Source organism: Orbicella faveolata, unplaced genomic scaffold, assembly GCF_042242905.1.
Source record: "Orbicella faveolata isolate gen_17 unplaced genomic scaffold, um_ofav_v1 contig_12, whole genome shotgun sequence".
Taxonomy (NCBI): domain Eukaryota; kingdom Metazoa; phylum Cnidaria; class Anthozoa; order Scleractinia; family Merulinidae; genus Orbicella; species Orbicella faveolata.
The window spans coordinates 7,619,792-7,646,500 of NW_028301539.1; the positions used below are offsets into that span (position 1 = coordinate 7,619,792).

Below are 26,709 nucleotides of genomic sequence, written 5' to 3' on the forward strand. Positions count from 1 at the left end.
TTAAACTTGATATGGTCCTACAACAATAATAGGGAGCTTAAGCAATGACGACGACGACGCCGAGGACGACACCTAGTAAAAAATGTTTTTGTATTTTACAAGCTAAGTTCGCGATTGTCTAGATCTGTTCGGTACGCCAATTGCTCTTAAAACGTGCTTAAGCTAAATATGCAACGACGGCATTCAATTACAAATGGGAATACAAAAAAACTAGCCGTCGTCGTTCACGTTCCGTAGACGACCCAGAACTTGGTCATTTCACGTCGTTGTTTTGCAGAGGACGGGAAAGAAATGTACAAAGATTTATAACGCACGCACACAGCTATTGTTTTGCTCATTAAACCTTTTGTTTAGTGACGTTCTCGTTGCCGTCGTCGTCGTGGTTTGCTTAAGCTCCCTAATGTCACACCAATGCCCAACCATTGGTAAACAAGTTGTGGTCATTCAGTTATGCTTTTCATATAAACAGGTTACCATAGCAACAACTTACATGAAACACTCTTAATCTAAGCGTTAAGTGTTTACAACATTAAGGGTGTTTCTAAGGGGTTATAATATTGCTATGGTAACCTCACATGCCATCGTGATAACCATTACTGGTTCAATAGGTTTGAGTGATACCAATATTGTAGCATTTCTTGAAAAGAAGTTGTAAAATTGATCCGTTAAAATAAGCTGTTGAAAGAGTGCTGGAAACCATTCCCAGCCACCTTAAGGGGAAGTAAAACGTAAGATACGTTAAGAAACATAGTTTGTAGGAAAAAAACTCAATAATCAAACCTAAAATCCATTAGCAATATGGCTGTCAACAGAGTTAGGCGTAAATTCCCCAACAACTCTATAATTTCTAGCTATGATCTATCCCTAGCTGTAGTTCCTAGCTATGATCTATCGCTGTTGTCGTTCAGAATGAAATGCAGGTAATCATCATTACGGGAATTTTCAATTCCCCAACAATATTTCGTTTCCTTCGTTTATCATAAAAAACAAACCCACACAATCTGCAACAATTGACCTTACACTGTGAATCCATCGTACAGAAGACGAACTAAAGTTGCATTTTGGTTTGGCACGATAGCAAGAAGGTGCGTGCACTGTAAAAAGCAGTAATTAGCCGATCGTTCCCACGTTCGGTCGACATAGTTGCGTGGCCCGTGCAACGGCGATTTGCACATCGTGCAAAGTTTCAGAAGTTGTTTAACGGTCGAGGAGAAATAATAAGAAAGCTTGTGCACACGGCTAGCTTTCCCCGCAAACAAAAACAACAGTGTAGAAATCGCTTACATTAGCTTTAAAAATTTACGATATACCTTCGATAAATCCGCCGAGAAAATTAATGGAAGAGTACTACTTCCCAGTCCCCATGTTACGGCTTGCGATTTCCTCGGCTTCGATGAATCATTTTTCTGAAACTCTCCACGAGAATCTTCCCGCTGTACGGGCCAAGCAGGTCGATCAATGAAGAAAACCACTTCGTGTAAGAAGGCGACAGAGTTACCCGGCTGGATCTCCTCGATGATTGGCCAGAAAAATATTTTTCTTGCCAATCAGAGGGACGGAATTCGACCTCTTCTGGAACTGGTTCGGTAAGAATAAGTTCCTAGGGGCTCTTCAGCTCTTGAAGTAAACTTTCGCCCGAAAATATCGTTTCGTCCAGGCTAGTAGCTCCTGGGTCCCCGAGGATGTAACCTAGCAAGATCCAGTGTATTCAAAAAATTGGGCAACATACATTACAAGTATAATAACCATGCTTCTTTCGGGAAATACTCTCCATCATCTGTTGAAGCCAAATTAACTTATGCTGAAAAGCTACCACATCGAGATGGTCAGGGTCGACATTTTTCAGACGAATGCTAAGTGCACAATCATGATACTCTTTGGCCTGCTCCAGCTCACCCAGATCTTGGTGAACAGTACAAGGTTATTGTAACACGTAACAATCAAGCATCAAGATGGTCAGGGTCAAGCTTTTTCAGACAAATCGTCAGTGCACGCTCAATATACCCTTTGGCCTACTCCAGGTCACCCTGGTCGTGGTGAACGGTACTAAGGTTACTGTAACACCTTGCCACATCAAGATGGTCAGGGTCGAGCTTTTTCAGACGAATAGTAAGCGCACGTACTCTTTGGCCTGCTCCAGCTCACCCAGGTGGCGGTGTACACTACCAAGGTTTTTGTAATACCTTACCACATCAAGATGGTCAGGGCCGAGATTTTTTCAGATAAATGTTAAGTGCAAGTTGATGATACTCTTTGGCCTGCTCCAGGTCACCCAGGTAGCGGTGAACAGTACCAAGGTTTTTGTAACAACTTGCCACATCACGATGTTCAGGGCCGAGCCTTTTCAGACGAATGGTAAGTGCACGTTCATGACACTCTTTGGCCTGCTTCAGCTCACCCAGGTGGCGGTGAACAGTACCAAGCTTATTGTAACAACTTGCCACATCACAATGGTCAGGGCCGAGCTTTTTCAGACAAATGGTAAGTGCACGATGATGATACTCTTTGGCCCGCTCCAGGTCGCCCAGGTCGCGGTGAACGGAACCAAGGCTATCGTAACACCTTGCCACGTCAGGATGGTCAGGGCCGAGCTTTTTTAGACGAATGGTCAGTGCACGTTTATGATACTCTTTGGCCTGCTCCAGGTCGCCCAGGTCGCAGTGAACGAAACCAAGGTTATTGTGACACGTTGCCACATCAAGATGGTCAGGACCGAGTTTTTTCAGAAGAATGGTAAGTGCTCGTTTACGATGCTCTTTGGCCTGCTCCAGGTCACCCAGGTGGCGGTGAACACTACCAAGGTTATTGTGACACGTTGCCACATCAAGATGGTCAGGGCCGAGTTTTTCCAGATAAATGGTAAGTGCACGATGATGATACTCTTTGGCCTGCTTTAGGTCGCCCAGGTCGCGGTGAACGTAACCAAGGTTATTGTAAGACGTTGCCACATCAAGATGGTCAGGACCGAGTTTTTTCAGAAGAATGGTAAGTGCTCGTTTACGATGCTCTTTGGCCTGCTCCAGCTCACCCAGGTGGCGGTGAACACTACCAAGGTTATTGTGACACGTAGCCACATCTTGATGGTCAGGGCCGAGTTTTTTCAGAGAAATGGTAAGTGCACGATGATGATACTCTTTGGCCTGCTCCAGGTCGCCCAGGTCGCGGTAAACGGAACCAAGGCTATAGCAACACCTTGCCACGTCAGGATGGTCAGGGCCGAGCTTTTTTAGATGAATGGTTAGTGCACGTTTATGATACTCTTTAGCCTGCTCCAGGTCGCCCAGGTCGCAGTGAACGAAACCAAGGTTATTGTGACACGTTGCCACATCAAGATGGTCAGGACCGAGCTTTTTCAGAAGAATGGTAAGTGCTCGTTCACGATGCTCTTTGGCCTGCTCCAGGTCACCCAGGTGGCGGTGAACACTACCAAGGTTATTGTGACACGTTGCCACATCAAGATGGTCAGGGCCGAGTTTTTCCAGATAAATGGTAAGTGCACGATGATGATACTCTTTGGCCTGCTCCAGGTCGCCCAGGTCGCAGTGAACGTAGCCAAGGTTATTGTAACACGTTGCCACATCGAGATGGTCAGGACCGAGTTTTTTCAGAAGAATGGTAAGTGCTCGTTCACGATGCTCTTTGGCCTGCTCCAGGTCACCTAGGTGGCGGTGAACACTACCAAGGTTATTGTGACACGTAGCCACATCAAGATGGTCAGGGCCGAGTTTTTTCAGACAAATGGTAAGTGCACGATGATGATACTCTTTGGCCTGCTCCAGGTCGCCTAGGTCGCGGTGAACGGAACCAAGGTTATCGTAACACCTTGCCACGTCAGGATTGTCAGGGCCGAGCTTTTTTAGACGAATGGTCAGTGCACGTTTATGATGCTCTTTGGCCTGCTCCAGCTCACCCAGGTCTAAGTGAACAGTACCAAGGTTATTGTGACATATTGCCACATCAAGATGGTTGGTGCCGAGTTTTTTCAAATAAATGGTAAATGCACGTTGATGATACTCTTTGGCCTCTTCCAGCTCACCCAGGGCGCGGTGAACAGTACCAAGGTTTTTGTAACAACTTGCCACATCACGATGGTCAGTGCCGTGTTTTTTCAGACGAATGGTAAGAGCACGCTCATGATACTCTTTGGCCTGCTCCAGCTCACCCAGTTGGTGGTGAACACTACCAAGGTTTTTGTAACAACTTGCCACGTCACAGTGGTCAGGGCCGAGTTTTTTCAGACAAATGGTAAGTGCACGATGATGATACTCTTTAGCCTGCTCCAGGTCGCGCAGGTCGCGGTAAACGGAACCAAGGCTATCGTAACACCTTGCCACGTCAGGATGGTCAGGGCCGAGCTTTTTTAGATGAATGGTTAGTGCACGTTTATGATACTCTTTGGCCTGCTCCAGGTCGCCCAGGTCGCGGTGAACGGAACCAAGGTTATTGTGACACGTTGCCACATCAAGATGGTCAGGACCGAGCTTTTTCAGAAGAATGGTAAGTGCTCGTTCACAATGCTCTTTGGCCTGCTCCAGGTCACCCAGGTGGCGGTGAACACTACCAAGGTTATTGTGACACGTTGCCACATCAAGATGGTCAGGGCCGAGTTTTTTCAGACAAATGGTAAGTGCACGATGATGATACTCTTTGGCCTGCTCCAGGTCGCCCAGATCGCGGTGAACGGAACCAAGGCTATCGTAACACCTTGCCACGTCAGGATTGTCAGGGCCGAGCTTTTTTAGATGAATGGTCAGTGCACGTTTATGATATTCTTTGGCCTGCTCCAGCTCATCCAGGTCGTGGTGAACAGTACCAAGGTTTTTGTAACAACTTGCCACATCACGATGTTCAGGGCCGTGTTTTTTCAGACGAATGGTAAGAGCACGTTCATGATACTGTTTGGCCTCTTCCAGCTCGCCCAGGGCGCGGTGAACAGTACCAAGGTTTTTGTAACAACTTGCCACATCTCGATGGTCAGGGCCGAGCTTTTTCAGACAAATGGTGAGTGCACGTTCATGATACTCTTTGGCCTGCTCCAGCTCACCCAGGTCGTGGTGAACACTACCAAGGTTATTGTGATACGCTGCCACATCTCGATGGTTAGGGCCGCGATGTTTCAGACAAATGGTAAGTGCTAGTTCATAACACTCTTTGGCCCTCTCCAGTTCGCCCAGGTCGCGGTGAATAGTACCAAGGTTATTGTGATACGTTGCCACATCACGATGGTCAGGGCCGCGATGTTTCAAACAAATGGTAAGTGCTAGTTCATAATACTCTTTGGCCTGCTCCAGATCACCCATGTCTTGGTGAACAACACCAAGGTTATTGTGATACGTTGCCACATCAGGATGGTCGGGGCCGAGCTTTTTCAGAAGAATGGTTAGTGCACGTTCACGATACTTTTTGGCCTGCTCCAGGTCACCCAGGTGGCGGTGAACACTACCAAGGTTATTATGATACGTTGCCACATGAAGATGGTCAGGGCCGAGTTTTTTGAGACAAATGGCAAGTGCACGTTCATAGTACTCTTTGGCCTGCTCCAGGTCACCCAGGTCGTGGTGTACACTACCCAGGGAAAGGTGACATTGTGCTTCCTCTTCGTCGATATATTCTTCACTACGCTGAAGGAATTCTAATGCTTGGTTGAAGTACTTCATTGCTGCATCGAAATAACAGTGCATTTGACAAATTTTGCCAAGTTTTTGAAAGGAAGATGGATAATGCTGAACATTTATTATACTGCGTTGGGTTTCTTGAGAAGTGTATCGTTTATAAAACAAATTTTCAGTATTTATAAACAAGGTTTTTAAATGAGGTATGACGGGCTTGCTGTAAACAATAGATTCTTTGTCGTCCCAATTCACTGATACGTTGCTTTCCACGAACTGAATGAATGATCTAACGGTTGCGTCTACAGTTTGAAGTTGTTGGATCTCCGGAAAATCGCTAGTCAAAGAGTTAATGACATCATAAACAACCTGATGTACCCAAATGTAAGCACCACTCTCGTCTTCACCATTTAATATCAGTGAACATCTTTGGATTCTCATAGCAATCATCTCTTTATCTTTAATTTCTTCATCTACGTTGAGAATATAATTGATCACGATGTCTTGACTTACAGGATGTGGCGCGCACACAGAGAGGAGACTGAACGTGTGATGTATGATTTTGTCGCACGTCATTGCCTTTTCAACAGCCAGTGTTGTTGCTGTGGTCATGGATTCTTGGTAGCTTGGATTAGTTTCAGCAAGGATTGTCTCAGTGCTACCTCGTTGGCCCTTGCTAAGCTTCTCTAGGTAGTCGCTCCAACCAAAATGTGACGTTGCCTTGTTTTGACGCACCTGTCTGACATAGGTGGCGGCGCTTGCCAAGGCAAGAGGCTGGTTGTCCAGTGCCTGCGCAACTTCTTTTTCCATCTCGCTGTCATCCATACATGAAAGCTCTGCCAACAAACAACTGGCATCGTGAGGCTTCATACCTTTACTGACTGAGATGTGTTTAATGAAAGAACTTGGCATAGGGATGGACGGAGTGTCCTGTGTTGTGATTAATAACTGACCATTTGCCCACTGCTCATTTCCAGACTCCGGTAAATGAACATGCACACATGATATGCTAGTAACGTTGTCCACCACCAGTAGCCACGAGGTATAAAGCTCGATTTTTGTGCTAATTAACGTCTTCAGATTAGTGATCTTCTCTCCCGTCGTCAAGTCCTTGCAGTTAAGGGTATTTGTAACGACAAATTCTGGACATTTAAGGCGCCGGGCGAAAGACACGTACGATTCCAGAAGTGTATCTTGGCTTTCAGCATTCAGTGTCATTACAAATGAAGTAGCGCAAGGAATTTCTTTACCTTCTTTGAAGAACGGCTCTGCTACAAGGCCGGCCAACTGAGATTTTCCACTTCCAGGATTCCCTGAAATGTACAGAAAACTTAATTTGCTTTCGTTAGTGCTTTTGAGTTGCTTGAGCTGTTGAGTTATTTCAGCCACCTCAAAATCGCGAGATGCGACGTCGTGTGAAGGTTTGGGAGGAAGAATACAAAAGGAGGAAATTTCGTTGTGTAACTGATTCTCAAGGACCTGTCGTTCTTCTTCTTTTTCTTGCAGCTTCTTCTCCTTTTCTTGAAGTTCCTGTCTCAGGTCATCAACCTTTTCCAAGACCCCTCTTAACTCCTCTGTTTGAAACGTTTTCTGCTTTTGGATGTCTTGAATTTGCCAGGTAGAGAGACCGAGCCCTTGAAATGCAGCGTGAACTTTAGCAATGGCGATTTGAAACTCCGGATACGCGAGGTGACCTTTTGGCATGTGCGCAAAGTCAGCATTCCGAAACTTTCTGAGATCATCTATATTTGATTTGACCACTGGATTGATACCGCGGCCGATAGAATCGGAGTAAAGAATGGCGTAAAAAAGCATGGTGCAATCCCATTCTGCTCTGTCTCCGTTAATCATGGTAGCTAGGAGTTTGGCATTTCTTCTCTGGTTTCGGGGACACTCCCCGTTTTTGAAGTCCAATCCATTTCCAGGCTCATCTTTCCATTCTCCTAACGTTGTCTTGTAGCGATTGTCCCATTCTTGCTTGAAAATTGATCGGAGACCCTCAGTTATTATATCAGTGACAACGTAACAGATCCTGTAGTAGTTCAATTGCTCTTCTGTGAATTCTATTGCAACAACGGCCATTTTCTGCTTGCGTCACCTTTTGTTTGTCTTCAGCCCTTTGTAAGAAATAAAACTTTATTATTAGCCAATTAGAGCCCTGCTGAACTAGGTTGCTAGCTGAAGGTTTCATTTGCTTTTTTTGCTTTCCTGATTTTACTTTTCCCCTGTTAAATTGAAATACATTACAGCAATTAGGATAACAAGTTAATTTCGATGGACTATACGCGGTTTTTTTGTGTATAAGAATATATTTTTTCTGGCCGCAAGGCTGAATATCCTTATTTTTCGTCCGTTTTTAGGCTGAAAAGAGTGAATATTCTCAGATTATAGCGTATGGCATTTCTGTTTTCGAATGTATTTCAGTGGCGGATCCAGACCTTGAGCTAAGGAGGGGGCCGGGTTTTGTATTGCTTGCCTTGCCGGCTGTTCTTCCTTCTGTGATTTTTTCTTTTTTTACCCAAAATTAGGTGGTTTAAGTAATTTTGGAGTCTGCCTGCAGGTATTTAAGCCTGATGTCACGTACATAACGTCTTGCAGAAATGTGTTAATGCTGTTTTTGTTGCTTTTTGGCTAGTTTTGCTGCTTAGAGAAAAGAAGAATTTTATTGTGAAGGTGAATTAATCAACATGACACGAGCATGGGACAAAGAAAAATTCTGAGTCCCCGACAGGAATAGAACCATGACCACCCGAACACCGGGCGGGCGCTCTATCCATTGAGCTACGAGAACTCATGGAGAGCAAAGTCATTTAACTGAGTTCATATATGAAAGGTGTCCTGCATACTGCTAGGATCAACACTATCGAAGTCATCGTGAGTAGTGATAAGTTAATAAAGATGGTGAATTTCAAGCTCGGTAATGAAATGTGAAGGATAATTAATCAACATGCTCGTGTCATGCAGCAGTATGCAGGACACCTGTCATATATGAACTCAGTTAAATGACTTTGCTCTCCATGAGTTCTCGTAGCTCAATGGATAGAGCGCCCGCCCCGTGTTCGGGAGGTCATGGGTTCGATTCCTGTCGGGGACTCAGAATTTTTCTTTGTCCCATGCTCGTGTCATGTTGATTAATTCACCTTCACATTTCATTACCAAGCTTGAAATTAACCATCTTTGTTAACTTATCAAGAATTTTATTTTATCTACAATCTTTCGACACAAAATATTTTCTTTTCAAACTCTCAACCTCGGGTTTAATCTTCAAATATTCTTAAACTTTCGCAAATTCAAGCCTCGATATTCTTATAAAACATATTCTTTTACTGAAAAAAAGAGTGTATCAAACTTCTGACATGACGCCAAGACTTCTCTAAGAAACAGAGCCGTTCTGTCCGTTCCAGATGTTTGAGTGTCGAAGTCAAGTTTACGTGATATTTATATGAAGCTTCACGCGAATGATCATCCTCTGAAGTGTCAGTGGTCTTCCCGCGCTTCAGGACGTTGGCGCTTATTGTTTCTGCGCATCCTTACTGCGCACGCAAATTCACACGTCACGTCATGCATCAAGCGCACGCTAAGTAATAAAATGAACCATGATAGGGCAGATGGCCATTGCTATAGCTTTGCCTGGATTTAACGATCTTGGACGTTCGGTGACCCTATTTTTCTTTAGATGAATTATTTTTTCTACCGATTTTCTACGTTTAGCGAAAAAATGAAGAAAATCTATTGATTAGAAGTTTGAATTTTTTTCAAAATGCACCATCAAATTTCATTTTTTTTTTAGCTCTTCGTTTGTCTGTGCGGCGGTTTTAAATGCCCCCTTTTTTAATGCAATTTTATTTACAGGACGAACACTTACACTACTTACAGTACTAATATTATACTAACATGCACAGATACTTACGTAAACGCCTCTTGAAGGGTTAAGTTTTGTGAAAACGTTGGCAAAATTTGCAATTATTTACGCAGCAGGTCCCCTTCTACAAAATATGACTAAAATCGTTGGCCTTCTTTGACCCATCTTCGATATTTTTAACTATAAATTCCTGTAAACCATGCTGAACTACGTGCGCCAATTTTTAAAAATCAGGGTAGTTTTCCACACGCTTTATCTCTGAAACGAAGTTGTTGACCCCCAATTTTTTCTGCATTTCTGACACAAGTAACTGATTATCTAACTATCTACTGGAAAATTTTCGCGGGAACGTCCTTAACCACCAAGGGGCCCAAGAAGAGAAAGCTGGGCCCTTCGGGGGTTAGGCGCGAGATAAGGGCTAGTCTGTGAACAGGCTCTTTTGTCGAGGATGGCGCAAAGAGAAAGCCGGAAGAAAGAGGATGGAACCACATTCTTCTCGGCCAATTCACTCTCAGCCAGTTTCTTCTCGGCCCTTCCAGCTGCCCGAGCCTGTGCACAGGCGAGAAGATGGCTGCATGACACTTGAAACTGCTAGCAGTCGAAGGGACCAAAGCCATTTTTACCAGAATTGCTACTAATCTCGTAATCTGATTGGCTAATTTGCCGTTGTCGATAAGAGTCCAGACAACGCTGCTCGGGTCAGTGTGTCACGCTCTTGGTCACACTCTAAAAAAACATTTTCTTTGACGCTGATATTGTGGTAAAAACACATCACAGTGGTCAAATTTGTTGTGAACTCACTTGGCTGCGCGAGTTTGAGCTTGACATGCACTGGTATATTATTTCTTCTTAAACTATCTAAAAAACGTTGTTCATGTATGCCGTGAGAATATAAGATTTAATCAACAAAGAAAAATTGCACCAGTTACTAAACCAGTCGGGAAAGGCGTTTCGAGTTTTTGCCTCGTGTCCATGTGACCAGCGTCTCGTGGATCGAGGATATAGAGTGACTTTGCCATTAGAAGAGCCAGTAGTTTGTTACAAAAACTCCCATCGCCTCCAGATTTTACCCCAAGTAAAAGTTTGATAGCTGGCAAACGTATGTCTTCCCGTTAAAAACATGAACTGGAAAACAATGAAGCCAAAACTCCCTGAAATCGCTTTACTAGTGAGTAACACGGCCTAAACTTCTACAGCAACATAGAAAAAAAAAGGTACACAAACGAAGCCAGGGAAAGCGTTTTTAGTGTATTTCTTTTCCGTAATGAAAAAGAGGAAGCTGAAAGTTGAAATTCTAACCGATTGAGCCATTTTTGTGTCACTTAAGTGACAACAGTAGTTAGCAGTGATAATGTTACTCGATACAAATTTTAATTAACGCGAACCACATTCTGTTTTCTTTTTGTTGAAGAAAATACAACTAACATCGTTTATAATACAAAATTGAATGTTAGCAGTTCTGTTTGGATTTATTTCCACCCGGATAGCCTTTCAAAGTTGATACATTAGTACTGATCGATCAAATTATCCCGTGTTAAAGCCTTTACGCTTGTTGTTAGATCAAAAAAGGGGACACCTTACATTCTCTATATATCAAGGCTAATATGGCGTATAAACAAGCTATGACATGACATGATAAAGAGGCGTTAAGAAATAATGCAAAACACAACAGTAAGAGAGCACATAAGGAGAGGTGACACCGTTTAACATTCATAAAGTCATCCTAGTTCGAAACGTTACCGCAAAGAGAGTACTGCTTCTATATCATCACCAAAGCTAATAACCTAGCCCGGTGAGGAGCCGCAGACGCTAAAATTTTTGCGCGGCACATCAGAGAAATTTGGAACTCAATGTCGGCGTGACCGTTAGATTGTTACTCTCAGGTTTATTCTACCCGCGATTGTTACAAAGTTAATATGATGACGTCAGAATGAGGCTAGGAGTATCAAGAAGTCATTCTGTGAGAGATAAATCCACTGTTTTGAATGTTTACATCTTTGGAATATCAAAAGCGGTAGCGGCCCAATTCAATCGGGAGAGCTGATCGACTACGCTCAAAAAGTTTGATTTATCCCTTAAATCGGGAAACATACAAGGTCCACGATCTTCTTCAACCATTTTCGGTCAGTAATTATTATTCATTTGTCATTTCTTCCACAATAACCGGAAAAATTTCCAGTTTCGCAGTTAAACGGGCTTATCAGTAGCAGTTAACGTGGCATGTCGAGAGATTTGCACATCGAAAGATGGTCGAACGATGTTGCCTATGCACGTGACGCTGAAAGCGGGTGTAATATGACGGCGTGACTGTTAGATCATTTGTAGGTAAATTCTACCAACGTCGTTACAAATTTAAGATGACGGCGTGACTGTTAGATTGTAACTCTCAGGTATATTCTATCCACGTTGAATATAGAAGAGCTGTCTGGTTTTGTAGCCTCAGGCTGCAAGTCCGCGCGTACAGGTTTGAGCCACACGTCATTTAAAGTCACGCGAATTTCCAGTTTGCTTGCACAATTAGAACAGGTTTAAATAGTAATTATAAAACTACAGGGTAACAGCCATTTTGCGGAAGGAAAAACGATCGAAATGTGGTTTCGTGACTGATGGAGACACCTCTAATTTGTTTGGTTTCTATGCGGCGGTCTTATCTCGCTTCTGTAATGGACATGTCAAAATCAAATCAAAGTGTCCGCGCCTTTTTGACTTCCACAATAATTCCTTTCACTGAATTCAGTCGAAACGGCAAAAATGCGTCGTATGAACCGAGCTTGAGACATTAGAACTTCTGGCTTTCCAAGGCGGTGTTAATCGTTTGTGAACATAAGAAAGATAATGACATGTTGTGTATCAGGACCTCTACCATAGAACTAGCGTGTACTGTGTGAAGGTATAAATATAGCAATAGTTGAACTGAGGTCAACTGAAGTCAAAATTTCAAATTCTAGAACATTCTATGTTTAGTTTATGTTTCTCTCTCCTTGTACTCTCCGAGACAGAGATTCTCTTCTCTTTCTGCTGGTGAGAAACTCTGCCCGTAACCTCTTGATATCGTGCATCTCACAGAGCAGAAATAGAAAGGAATGTCTGTCTCGCAGGGCACTCTTATTACGAAATGCAACTAGAGTGAGGCTTTCACTACTGCATGACAAATTTAAAACTTCTCTGAAGTTCTCCACTTCTTCACATTCTCATTCGCTGTAGTCTGGTCCCAGATGTTTTAGAGTCGTTGCTGTAACGTCAGGTTCACAGCGACTGTTGAAAGGCCGAATTGTCACTTGCTAGACAACTTGTCGCGATGAGACTAGCGTGTGTGGGAGATGCTTTACTAATCGAATAAAGCCAGAGATCACGGAAAATCAGCTGTGATTGACGGTGATTTAATTGACGATAATCGAACGTAAACTGAAATATAATGTAATGAATAAACTAATTACTAGATAATAGAAGATTACAAGATGACAAGAGTCACGAAACAATAATAGCAAACATTCCAATCATAACTGCGATATGACAATACTTCCAGTCAAACTTCTCAGTAAAGATACAATTAAAATCATCAGTGATCCCAAGCAGATACGCATACTGCTAACTGTTCTAATACAATAAATGACAACACTCTAAAAACTTGAAAGCAATAAAATTGTACGATGCGATAAAAACGTGCTTGCGTGAGCGCCACTGAAAGCGATGTGGGAATTTACTAGCAAGGAAAGGACTTAACTGAATTACCAGAGATTCTTATAGGACAGTTGCTAAATAGAAACCTAAGCTAGGGGGAGTGTGAACTATAAAGATCTATCGCTAAAAACAAGATGAAATAAAAACTTTGAAAACTGGGGCTCTGCCACGTGTTGGACTTAGTACAATAGGCTGTTGTATAAAAAAACCGAGACTAAAGGTACTTAAGGTTAAAAAACGTCAAAACTTGAAACTTATACTAAAAAGCAAGCATAGAAAATAGTTTGTACTTACACATCGGTTCCCGCTTGCACTCTAAATAGTCAAGGGTAGCTTAAAACTTAATTTACTTGAAAACACGTACTGTGCACGCACGATAACTGAAACTTGAACTACTGGCGGGAATATGTCGCTAACACTATCTATATACGTCCACGTGTAAAAACGGATGACGTCATTGCTAAGCAACAAATTGGCGAATCAGAAAGAGTTAAGATTACTCACTTAATTAGAGAAGCCTCGATATAGTGTTCATTACATGGCTCCCCTGAAATATCCAGATATTTCACTAATCACTGTTTATGTAACTAACTAATGTTCAATGTCTACAATGTTTATAAGCTATATTTATCATGAAAATTAATGTCACAGTTCATGGTTGGCAGCAGGCTCCTCGGCCGGGACTACTCCGGTCTTTACTCAGGGGATGGCACAAGAAGTACCAGTTTCTGTACCGGTCTCTCCAGATACCGTATGGGTCCTGACCTCCTTCCTTTCTTGTCCAGGCAGGCATCTGGTAGAGCCACTTGAACTTTGCGGACTTGACCATCCTGGCTTGGGTAGACCGTGGCGACGCGGGCGGGTTGCCATGCATTCCGTGGAAGGTTGGTGTCCTTAACCATCACGACATCGCCGACACGTAGATTTCGACGAGGCCGCGTCCACTTCTGTCGTTCCTGAAGACTTAGTAAATACTCTTTTCGCCAGCGGGTCCAGAATTCGTTGACGAAGTGTTGCACACGTCTCCAGCGTTTGCGGGTGTACATGTCAGCTGGCTCGAATTTTCCGGGTGGTGAGAGTAGAACCTTAGATTTCATTGTCAGCAAGTGATTAGGGGTTAGCGGTTCTGGCGAATCTGGGTCTGAAAGGTGATTGGTGGTGAGGGGGCGGCTGTTGACTATCGCTTCCGCCTCGCACATTAGCGTCCTCAGGGACTCATCATCCAGCTGTGTACCATTGTTAGAGAGAAGTGAGGATAGGATTGAGCGCACCGTCCTTATTTGTCTCTCCCATACTCCGCCCATGTGGCTTGCGGCTGGAACGTTCATCTCGAATTTGATCCAGTCACACTGTGACTTAAGGAGTTCTTCCTTAATACGGCTATCATTCATTTCTTCTAAAGCTTCTTTGAGTTCTCGACGAGCTCCTACGAAATTTGTTCCCTTGTCGCTTCTTAGCTGTCTCACTGGGCCCCTACGACTTAGGAAGCGTCTCAACGCGTTTATGAAGGAGTCTGTGTCCAGCGAGGCTGCAGTCTCCAGATGGATAGCTCTTGACGACATACAAGTGAATAGGACTCCATAGCGTTTTAGCTCCTTGCGCCCTTGTTTAATCGTGAATGGGCCAAAGTAGTCTACGCCGCAATATGTGAAGGGTGGGCAGCTTTCTAGTCGGTCCTCGGGAAGGTCAGACATCTTCTGCTCAATAACGGCACCTCGCAGCTTCCTACATGTCACACAGGAAGCAATGACGTTGCTCACAGCGGACGAGCCTCCAATGATCCAAAAACCGCGGGATCGAATCTCGTTGAGCGTTATTCCTTTGCCTTGGTGTTTGCTGCGCTCGTGGTAGTACTTAATTATAAGGCTGGTCACGTGGCTGCCTTTGGGTAGGATTACTGGATGCTTCACCTTGTCTGAGAGATCTGCATGCTTGAGGCGGCCACCAACGCGTAGGACTCCGTGTTCATCGATGAACGGATCTAACTTGTTGATTGAACTGCGTAACTTCGCAGTTTTCTGCTTCGGGAAGGATCCCTGTTCTTCTGTTTCCCTTGCAGGTAACTTAAACTCGCCTTGAAAGGCCTTAGACTGCGCGGCGTGAATGATTGACCTTCCGGCCTCCTCCAAATCTTCAGCTGACACTTGGGCCACTTCGCTTGGTTCTTTGTTCACGCGTTTCCTTAGTTTCTGGATGTACTTCGAACAGAGTGCTACTGCTCGCCGGGCTCGGTACCAATCAGAAAAACGCTCGATTCTCTCTTCTAGGGTGGCCATTCTTTGATCGACTAAGGATGATGCCATGGCGACGGATTTCTTAACCTCTGGGTCGTCGTACTTCAAGTTATGTTCTTGTTCGTCATCGTTCAGCCATTCGCCTTCTTCCTTCCATAACATCTCTGGTCCCAGAATCCACCGCGAATCTCGGAGCTCATCGGTCTTCATTCCACGTGACGCTTCATCTGCTGGGTTCTGTTTAGTGTCAACATACCGCCATTGGCTTCTATTGGTACTGTCTTGTATCTCTTGTACTCTGTTAGAGACGAATACATGAAAACGTCTGCTTTCATTGCTTATGTACCCAAGTACAACTTTGCTGTCCGTCCAGAAGAAGACCTCATCGATCCGGTATTCTAGCTCACGATGAATCTGTTGACTTATCCGTACGGAACAAACAGCGGCGGTTAGCTCGAGTCTCGGGATGGTTACAGGTTTGAGAGGAGCTACTCGCGATTTTCCCATCACGAAAGCGCAGTGGACCTTGTTTGCATCATCTACGAGACGTAAATAGCTACACTGGCCATAGCCCCGGACGCTTGCGTCACTGAAATGGTGCAGCTCTGCTCTGACGACTTGACCGAAATCGTTAGGCTTGTAACACCGAGGAATCGTGATGTTCTGTAGTTTCATCAGTTCCATTCTCCATTTCTCCCATCTCATCTTCGTGTCTTCTGGTATTGAATCGTCCCAGTCCAAATGGAGACTGCATAACTCTTGCAGTATTGACTTTCCTTGAAGCATCAGGGGGGCTACAAAACCTATAGGGTCATATATAGAGCTTACGGTCGACAGGATACCTCGTCTCGTGCATGGTTTGTCTTGCAGGACGACGCTGAATTCGAAGCTGTCAGATTCGACGCGCCATTGAACTCCTAGTGTGCGTTCTAAGGGAAGTTCGTCCAGGTCTAGGTCTATCTCTTTAACTCCCTCTGCCCTGTCACTCTCGGGGATGTTCTTGATTACCTCTTTGCTGTTGGACAAGAACTTGTGGAGATTGAATCCTCCTTGGTGGCACATGGCTTTTACACTTTTCACCAATTCTACTGCTGACGCTGCTGTAGCGACTGACTTCAAGCCGTCATCCACATAGAAATCGTTTCGCACGAAGTTGGCTGCTTGTTCACCGTATTCTCCCTCAAAGTCATTCGCGGTTTGCTTGAGTGCAAAGTTGGCGCAGCTTGGTGATGACGTCGCGCCGAACAGGTGGACTGTCATGCGATAGTCTATAGGATCTTTAGAAAGATCATTCTCCTCCCACCAGAGGAAGCGAAGCAGGTCACGGTGCTCGGGGTTGACGTGGACTTGATGGAACATGCCCTCAATGTCACATGTCACGGCAACGGGCTCTTGTCGGAATCTCAACAAGACACCAGTAAGGTTGTTGGTCAGTAGAGGACCTTGCAACAGATTCTTGTTCAGGGATTCCCCATTGTATTCTTGGCTGCAATTAAAGACTATTCTTAACTTCTTTTTCTTCGGATGTCTTGTACCGTGATGATTAATGTAAAAGGTCATGCCGGACTTCGCCTCAGCATCACTCGGAACCCTTTCGGCGTAGCCGTTTTCAATCATGTCTCCCATGAACTTCATGTACTCTTCTTTGTATTCTTTGTTACTCGGCGACGTAAACCGTTTCTTGAGGTGGTACATGCGTCGGACAGCGTCATCTCTGTTGTTAGGGAGACCTTTGAAGCTTTCCTTCAACGGGAGTGGAAGTTCGTAGTGGCCATCGTCACGTCTGTGTATGCGCGTCTCTGCGATGTTTAGAAACCTCTTGTCTTCCTTGGAGAGACTTTGCTGAGCCATGTGCTTATTTTCCGCAAAGTCCATCTCAAACATTTGATTTACATAGCAGGGGTTTAGAACCTCCTTTGTCTTGTCTTCCAGGATGAAACTAACGTGGCTTGTTTCAGGCGTGTTCTCATGTGCTATAATCCTGTTGCACGTTGCTACACCGTCGTCGTCTAGGGGGGTCTCTGAAAGACTGGCCGGTCCGACTATGCACCAACCAAGGAGTGTTCGGACTGCGTATGGATCTTCGCTTTTACCAGTTATCACTTCCTTTGGTTTAATCGCCTTCGGGCAGTTGGATCCGATCAGTATTCCAACGTCGAGGTTTTCGTCTAGCGGAGGTATTTTGTCCCTTATTTTCTTCAGGTGTTGCCACTTGTCTGCTGCTGCTGGGGTTGGGATTTGGTCCTTTCTGGATGGGATTATGTCTCTTGCATACGCCTTAGGGAGTTCGACCTGCGCGCGTCTGTCGGGGCGCTCCACTATCAATCCGTCGATACGGGATACAGGGATTACTTTGCGGCCGTGCATTGTGCTTAAATTGAGACTTGTGTCGACTCCCTCAACTCCAAGCTCGCTCTTTACCTTATTTGTCACGAACGTCGTGTCACTAGCGTCATCCAAGAGTGCGTACGTTTTAATTTCTTTGCTGGGATTATCCTTATGGTACAGGACTACAGGCACGATTCGACACATGATGATGGCGTTCGATGTACCGACAGAACTGTGGGAGACGCTGGCAGCGTTTGAGTGAGCAGACTCGGCAGCGTGGTCTGGTTGCAAGGGTTGGGGTGGATTGCGTGACGACTGAGCGCTTGGCGGAGTTTGCTCGCTGCGCGTCTTTGACTTTAGAGTCGCTCCGTGTAGCAAGGTGTTGTGACGCTTTCCGCACTCACCACAGGTTTGCTTGGATGTGCAGTCAGCGGAAACGTGACCCGCTCTGAAACATCTGAAGCATAGGCGTTTCTCGATGATGAGATCCAACCTCTTGTCTGCAGTAGCCTTGGTGAAATTGCTGCACTTCACTATTGTATGTTTGCCATTGCAGGCTGGGCAGGACTGTTCGCGCCCCGATGTGGCTGCTGATTGTGTCTGTTCAGAATGGCCTACTGGAGTGGTAGAAGTGGCCAATGATTGACTTGGATTGATTCCACCTTGATACCTCGACCTTGTGCCACGGGTGTTGTCTCTAACCGGGCCGTTCCTTTTCCTTTCTCTCTTAAGTACGTCTGGAGAAAAGATCGGGTCGTTTGCTACTTCGGCTTCTTGTTTGACAAACTTGACAAAGTCCGTAAAACCCACGAGTCTCTTTCCCTTTACCTGAGTTTCATGAGCGGACCTACACCACTTGACGCCCGAGTACGACGGCAACTTGGCGGAGATCGACTGTAGGATCTGAGTGGAATCCAGCTCCGACATAGATTTCATAGTCTTCATAGCCTCTTCACAGCGCACCAAAAAGTCAGAGAATTCCTCCAGTCCTTTACTATCACCATCACTGATCTGTCGCCAACCTCTAAGTTTCTTTTTGTAGTCTTCGGCTACCACCACAGGGTTTCCAAAACGCTGATCGAGCAGTTTCCGGGCTTCGCTGTATGCGGTTTCAGAGTTTGTCGCTAGGAAACCTTTAACCACCTCGTTGGCCTTGCCGGTCGTGTATTTTTCTAAGAAGAACAATTTGTCCTTATCAGCGGGGACGTTGGCGGCGATAATACTATCAAATGCGGTCACGAAAGCCGGATATTCGAATGAGTTGCCGGAAAATGTCGGAGGTTCCTTAACGGGGAGGTGAAAGGTCCTTTGTTGATTGACTAGCGCTGAGCTTAATTGCGTTTGTTGGGCTTGAAGGTTGACCAGTTGGTTAAGGGCGAAACTTATACTAGATGATGGTTCAAAGTTCGGTATATTGTTTGCTGGTTGCTGGCCAAAGTTGTCTGGAATCGTGTTAGGCACAAAAGGAGGGTTGTTGGTGTTCATTTCCTGTTTTGCAATTCTTGTCGTGACGGCTGTTGGTTGTTGGGGGCTTATCTCCTTGTCCTCGAGTTTAATTTCCTGTTTTGTTTGCGTGTTTAATTTATATTCTTCATCTAGAATTTCTTTGAACGCACTTTCTTCTGCCTTTGCGAGCGCATACTCCTTTTCTAGTTGAATGCGCCTGAGTTCATTTTCCTTTTCCAGAAATTCCATTTCTATTTTGACTTTAGCTGCCTTTGCTGCGGCGTCCGCTCTAGCTTGTGAAACGGAACGCGAAGAGGACCTAGTCGACCCTTTAGATGACTTGGATCTTACTTTTGATCTATGGCTCGACGAGGCGCTAGATTTGGTGAAAAGCGATCCTTTTTCAAGGCGCTGGATTTGTTCACAAAGCTTCATTCTTTGTTCAGTAAATTCTCGATCTCTAACGTCATACCACTGATAGGATTCTTCCTTTTCTGCGGGACTATCCAGCAGACTTTCGTATGTGTAGCACGCTTGATTAAAGACATCTTTTAGAGAATCTAATTCATTGCGTTCGACTTCCAAAACTTCTAATTCCGTTTGGGGATCTTCACGTAGTTTCTTAATGTGATCTAATTTTCTTTTAAGATTTCGGAAAGCTGTTTCTTTTCTTTTTGCTCTCAATTCCTTTAGAAAGCTCTTTCCCTTCTCTGAGAACTTCTGTTTTCGCTTTGAAATTTTGACATTGAGTTCTGACTGGGCAATGGGCACGACATTTTCTCGGTCTCCATCAGTGTCTTCGTCAAGGAACGACGCCAGATCTTCAGGTGCGGATGCGATACTCATTGTTTGTCACGAAATACCGATGACGAATTTAGAACAAGCCACGATGTTTTACTGTAACGTCAGGTTCACAGCGACTGTTGAAAGGCCGAATTGTCACTTGCTAGACAACTTGTCGCGATGAGACTAGCGTGTGTGGGAGATGCTTTACTAATCGAATAAAGCCAGAGATCACGGAAAATCAGCTGTGATTGACGGTGATTTAATTGACGATAATCGAACGTAAACTGAAATATAATGTAATGAATAAACTAATTACTAGATAATAGAAGATTACAAGATGACAAGAGTCACGAAACAATAATAGCAAACATTCCAATCATAACTGCGATATGACAATACTTCCAGTCAAACTTCTCAGTAAAGATACAATTAAAATCATCAGTGATCCCAAGCAGATACGCATACTGCTAACTGTTCTAATACAATAAATGACAACACTCTAAAAACTTGAAAGCAATAAAATTGTACGATGCGATAAAAACGTGCTTGCGTGAGCGCCACTGAAAGCGATGTGGGAATTTACTAGCAAGGAAAGGACTTAACTGAATTACCAGAGATTCTTATAGGACAGTTGCTAAATAGAAACCTAAGCTAGGGGGAGTGTGAACTATAAAGATCTATCGCTAAAAACAAGATGAAATAAAAACTTTGAAAACTGGGGCTCTGCCACGTGTTGGACTTAGTACAATAGGCTGTTGTATAAAAAAACCGAGACTAAAGGTACTTAAGGTTAAAAAACGTCAAAACTTGAAACTTATACTAAAAAGCAAGCATAGAAAATAGTTTGTACTTACACATCGGTTCCCGCTTGCACTCTAAATAGTCAAGGGTAGCTTAAAACTTAATTTACTTGAAAACACGTACTGTGCACGCACGATAACTGAAACTTGAACTACTGGCGGGAATATGTCGCTAACACTATCTATATACGTCCACGTGTAAAAACGGATGACGTCATTGCTAAGCAACAAATTGGCGAATCAGAAAGAGTTAAGATTACTCACTTAATTAGAGAAGCCTCGATATAGTGTTCATTACAGTTGCCTCTATCGACTTTGAAGGTAAGCTCGTTTAACTTAAAAGGAATCCGGCGAGCTTTCAAGCGGCAAGAGAACGCTGACCGCGATTCTACTATGACCACTTCGTTGACCCATTTTCCTTGTGTTGAAAACGAAAAAATTAATAAATAAATTAAAAAAAAAAAAAAAAAAAAAAAAAAACAGGATCAAAAACCCTCTGAGAACACTGGATTTGATTTTCGAGTCACATTCCTTCAACCAGTCTTGTCTCCCTCTTTTCCCGTCATAAGTGAACTGCATTTTGGGTTCAAATATTCACGATAACCGTGTGCGTACAGGCGCTCTATTTACTGATCATCTACGAAATAAATAAATTATTCGTGCACACGTCTAGGTCAATAACAGTTTGACTGTGAACTGCATACAAATTCCGTGTAGTTTGTCTGACATTCATGCAACGGGGAAGAGTAATGTACGCCATACTCACTGTTTGGAAAGATTCAGGAGCAATTCAGCAAAGTAACAACGCCACAGAGATCCGTCTGCAATCAGCAAGGAAATCAGGAACTCGAAAGTGAAAGCTTAATCACCCCACACAGCTCATGTTAATGACATGACGATGAGTCTATTTTGAAATCATTATTGATGTGCGTTGACCCGTTAACCAAGGTCTGAAGAGCTTGCTGGTGAGTGATTTTTCATACTTGGTTTTAAATTTCCAACACATTTCTTAGGGTTTGATATGTAACTGCAGAGGCTTGCGTAACTTACAAGCCATTAGGCCTCACGCGATACACAGCTTAAACAGAACAAGACTGTTCAAGACCAAAGCCAACTGTAAATGTTATAGAGTCGAATAGAAAAATAATGGCTTTTCGTTGCAACGGCGCTTTTAATGTCTCTGAAAGCTTTCCTCTGCCAGTTAAAATACAGTCTAAATACCTTTTGCTCACAACCAGAAACTAATCACGTGTTGAATATTAAATAGCCTTGCCACTTCTTTTTCATAACACAAAATGTAGGCGTAACCACGCGTTTTTTAAAGTTCTTGATCTTTTTTGAAAACTTTTACGGTGCCCGTTACATTTTTCCTGTCATCTCCGCAGTAAGTAAAACATTTGCGCATCTCGCGCTTGTTTTGCGCGCGCATTACGCCATCTGCAGGTACATGTTTATAGTTGGATTTCAGTATAATTTTCGACAGATAACAGCAAGTTTTCAAAAACCTGCTTGTGAATATTTTGTCCTTCCAGGATACACAATTTCGTTCCCAGGGCAATTTTCCTGGCCTGGCGTCTAACCTTGGCCTAACCCCCTAGCCAGGGAAAAGGCCCTGGGAACGAGGTTGCAGGATACCGGGGGATACTCCCTTTTATGGGCCTTGTAAGGTATGCGCCGCGTATGGTTTATGAGCGGTTTGGTCGTCTTAAAAACGGTGTAGATTTTGACCATTTTGGTCTGAAACTGGAGGTATTTTTTTCACTCTGGCTTGGTGTTTGGTATTTTGCTTACAAGGAACTATTTTTTTTCTGCATTAACATTGGCACGTTTGTAGCCCTTCTCAAATGTTTAGGCAAATGAAGCCATTTCTTGCTAGCTGCTATCATATGAGTCGTGTACTAATTTTGGAGGTCTGAAATGGGGTATCGATGTTTTCGCTCAGGTCTGAAACAAGGCATGGAAAATCACAGAGTTTGGTCGGAAACAGTGAACAGGCTTCAAGGATTTGGGACGCAGACTCCCCACCGATTACTTTGTGGAATAATCACCCCCCTCCCCTGGGCCGCGATACGAGATATAATTTTCGTTTTTTCTTTGCCGATTCTGCGGGCGCGTTTGGTATGTTTTCTTCCTACCTGTTTACTGATGTGTTATGCAGATTTGCGTGACTTACAAGGATACACAGCTTACCTCTCAAAGCCAGTGCCAAATATATGTCACGCACTGGAGCAACAAATGTAGATTTAAACAAATGAATTACAAGAAATGATTAATTAAAATATACGCATAAGCTCATCTTTCTGTTTTAGATACAAAAATATCAACTCTCACTTTCGAAAGTGCGTGGCACGATTAATCATGGCCCAGGTATTCCCACTAGTTCGAAAGGTGGAGGACGCTGTGCAAAGGACAAATCACTATCTAGTGGTTGAATGTTGATTAAAAACCATGCTATTCACTGGATAGGGATTTATCCAGTGGACATAGTGTTATCCACCTGTCGAACAACCCGGGCCGAATGCATTCATTGTAACAGTGCCACTGAGGAATAAAACTGAAAAAAATAAGACGGAAACCTTCTTTCTCCAGCTGCTCAAATTTGGTGCGAATAATAACGGCGACATATCAAAACAATGCCGTGCGAGAAAAAAAAAAATCAGTAACAGTTAAATTTCGCACGTTTTCTTAATTTTTTTTTCTTTTTTTTTTTTATCGAGTGAACTAGGGTGTCGGCCTAGGCTGTGACAGACAAGTGTGCGAAACTCTTGCGCGTTTTGTTATTCTTCGGAACTTCTCACAGGATTGGTCGAGAAAATGATATACAAACAACGGTAACAATGGACCCTAACCCCAAAACAATAGAGCTTCGTGCTAACAAGATCCAATGAAATTAGAGGTTCCAGAGAGCTTTATGACAACAGCGGGGCTTGGTGACCTTGGTGATGACGGAGAAGAAGGATATCATACACTGGAGAAATTAAAGTGCTATGGATTCGACTAGCAATCATTTGGCAAATATCGATACACTTATTACAGCAATATCACTTGAAACACATGCACACAACACGACCAGAATTAGACATTTCACGTTTTAATACAAGGTAATCCACGAGGCCGTGGCCGATGCAGTGAGTATGGAAGTGGAATGAATTAGCGAGGGAGAAGAGAATGAAAGAGAGGGAAAATAGAATCCGGACAGATAAAGATAAGATAATTGCCACTACAAACAACGAGAGTCGAGAGCTTCCTTAGACTGCAATCTTTGCAGGCTCCTTTATGGGATCACTCCGGAAAACTCGAAGCTAGCCTTGCGTCGTCTGGTGACGAAGATTCTCACAAAACCACTGAAATCAAATCATTAAGTCTTGGGCAATTTATTTCTCGAAATATCCCTCAAGTGTGCTTATAGGAGAATCTCTGTTTACAATATAGACCTCGAAAGTGAAGTATGATCATCGCAGTAAATTTTCTAATTTAAGCAACTGGAAAGAAGAAGCCTGAAAAAAATCAGGGCTTCAACGGGATTCGAACCCGTGACCTCCGCGATACCGGTATCGCGGAGGTCACGGGTTCGAATCCCGTTGAAGCCCTGATTTTTTTCAGGCTTCTTCTTTCCAGTTGCTTAAATTGGAAAATTTACTGCGATGATCATACTTCACTTTCATCTACTACCGCAGTTCAAATATGAATTATTTCATATATACTTCACATCATTTCACTCAATTAATTGACCTCGCTCCCAATGTGTGGCTTCATAGCTCAGTTGGTAGAGCATCGCACCGGTATCGCGGAGGTCACCGGTTCGAATCCCGTTGAAGCCCTGATTTTTTTTTTCGGGCTTCTTCTTTCCAGTTGCTTAAATTGGAAAAGTTACTGCGATGATCATACTTCACTTTCATCTACTACCGCAGTTCAAATATGAATTATTTCATATGTACTTCACAATATAGACCTCATTAGCATAAGCGATACAGTTTCTGATGGAGCTACAAAAACATTAGTTCTGAATATTAAAAGTCACAGCACTATTAACTGTTATAAAGAATTTGAGCCCGATGTAGTGAATACTTTTTGTGTGACGTGGGTTTGAAAACACTCAAAGTTTCATAAAGAATGTAAGAGCTCATTAGGGCTATTGCCAGCCGGAAATTTTACAGTTTTTGAAAGCCAACTTCTCCTCAAATGTTACACCCAATGAGCCAAACACTCAACAATTACTAAGTTTCACAAGCTCTTGAAATTTCTTAGCCGATTCGTGTCTAGCGTGATATCTTCTCTACGCAAAGTCATATGCATATTTAATGAGGAAGAATATAAACAATGAAGTCAGCAAAGATCGTTCTATTTAGCCTAAAAAAAGCATCCTTGACAGTACATGTATGTGAATTTTACATGACCTGTGTTGGCATGATAAGAATTATACGAGCTTTAATTAAGCAAAAAATAATAAATGACTCCGTCAACGAGATTGATCGGGGAAATTCGTTCCAGGAAATCTTTATTTCTTTTAAAGGCGATGGGCAAAACTTCTTTTCTTTGCACTCTTAACTTAGCAAACTTATCTGCCATATTTGTGGCATCTCAACTGTCAGTTTTGGCATGGAAGTTCGGCAAATGGCGTGCCTTTCTAAAGTTGCTCAGTCAGTCTTTTTCAGGGACCCAATCGATTTGTTGCTCTCCTTCCTCAGTCAGACAAAACATGCTATTACCATAAAGAATACCGCATGCTAAAGTCCTTCGTAAGAACACTTCCTTTCAAAATTTCTCCAACTACTTGTCGGGCTTCAGAAAACTGTGATGTCTCAGTTATAGTGAAGCGAGTCTTTTTGGAATTTTTTTTGCCTCCGTTGATCAGATCACCAGGAAATATGCGTTTTAAAGCTTTCACTAGTTTCACATCACAAATGTCCAGAAAATAACAAAATGCTAGAAATTGATTTATCGATATCAGAAACCCTGATCTCCACCATTTTGATTCTCCAAGTAACCCTTGCTCCGCTAACTGGTCTCCATGCTATAAAGAGGGGAGGCTTTCCGTCCTGTGCCACGAAAATTTGAGATCTCCCGCCAAGCATTCTTCACAGACTGCTACACAGAATTCTTTTTATAAAGTCGGCTCAAAGGAAACCAAGGTCTTCTAGATTGTGCATTTAGTTCAAATCAATCAATTCAACTTCTGAAGTGACTAGAAAGAATTGAGACTTAATCCAGAATACTTTTCTTTTCTTTTCTTTTTTTTTTTTTTTTCATTTTATGGTGATGATCCGGAACACCTGTCACTATTGTTGCTTATACACTGTAGATCTTCGAGAGATTTGATTCAGTAACATCTCAAAAAAAGGAATAATTGAAATTATTGCAGTTACAGTCATTTGTTATCTCTTTTTATATTTAAAATATTTACGATAATAACAAAGAGCATCATTTTTTTTATTAGGTCTCTTACAATGAAATACAAGAAAAAATTAGAACTAAGTTAAAACAAAAAGCTGTCTGTACTGCAAAAAGAAAAGGTATACATCAGATTGTCATTCCTATTTAAGTATTTTCTACAATATAAGTAATCTAGAAATAATTCCTGCTAACATGAGGGCTAGACAGGTCCATTACTATTAAAATATGAGGTTATAATAGGCTATTATAATATGTGTAAGGGAGCCATGACGTTGAGGCATAATGCATGCAGTAGTTACCGGATCCTCAGACTCATAGGAGGAGTTTTCTGTTGGTCCATGCATTGTGAGGGAGTGTAAAAATATATTTTGAAAGCACACTTATTGAATTGCCCACCTGGTATCAACTCCTAATCTATTGAAGTTACCTCAGCCTCATCCCCCACCCCTCCCCTAACCAGTACCAATTTATACATCTGGGCGAGGAAAGGCACTGTGAGAGTAAAATATCTTGCCCGAGAAAACAATGCAGTGATCCCCAATAAGGGTCTTTTGCACCAACCGGCATTG

General features: G+C 43.2%; 2 protein-coding genes across 2 annotated transcripts; both read right to left on the minus strand.

The window, feature by feature from the left end:
- Positions 1 to 1,797: 1,797 nt before the first annotated feature.
- On the minus strand, positions 1,798 to 21,710 carry LOC149116376 (uncharacterized). The gene is made up of 2 exons (XM_089282298.1): positions 21,513 to 21,710; positions 1,798 to 7,726 (listed from the first exon to the last, which is right to left on the minus strand). Exon 2 carries the CDS (start codon positions 7,689 to 7,691, stop codon positions 2,202 to 2,204), a length of 5,490 nt encoding a protein of 1,829 aa, XP_089138424.1. The 5' UTR covers positions 7,692 to 7,726; positions 21,513 to 21,710; the 3' UTR covers positions 1,798 to 2,201.
- On the minus strand, positions 13,848 to 20,006 carry LOC149116377 (uncharacterized). Its single transcript, XM_089279688.1, has one exon. The coding sequence runs from the start codon at positions 20,004 to 20,006 to the stop codon at positions 13,848 to 13,850; it is 6,159 nt and encodes a 2,052-aa protein (XP_089135814.1).
- Positions 21,711 to 26,709: the final 4,999 nt, after the last annotated feature.

Bases quoted from the DNA above. Each gene is read 5' to 3' on its own strand.
- LOC149116376 (XM_089282298.1), bottom strand. From the start codon at position 7,691: ATGGCCGTTGTTGCAATAGAATTCACAGAAGAGCAATTGAACTACTAC.
- LOC149116377 (XM_089279688.1), bottom strand. From the start codon at position 20,006: ATGAGTATCGCATCCGCACCTGAAGATCTGGCGTCGTTCCTTGACGAA.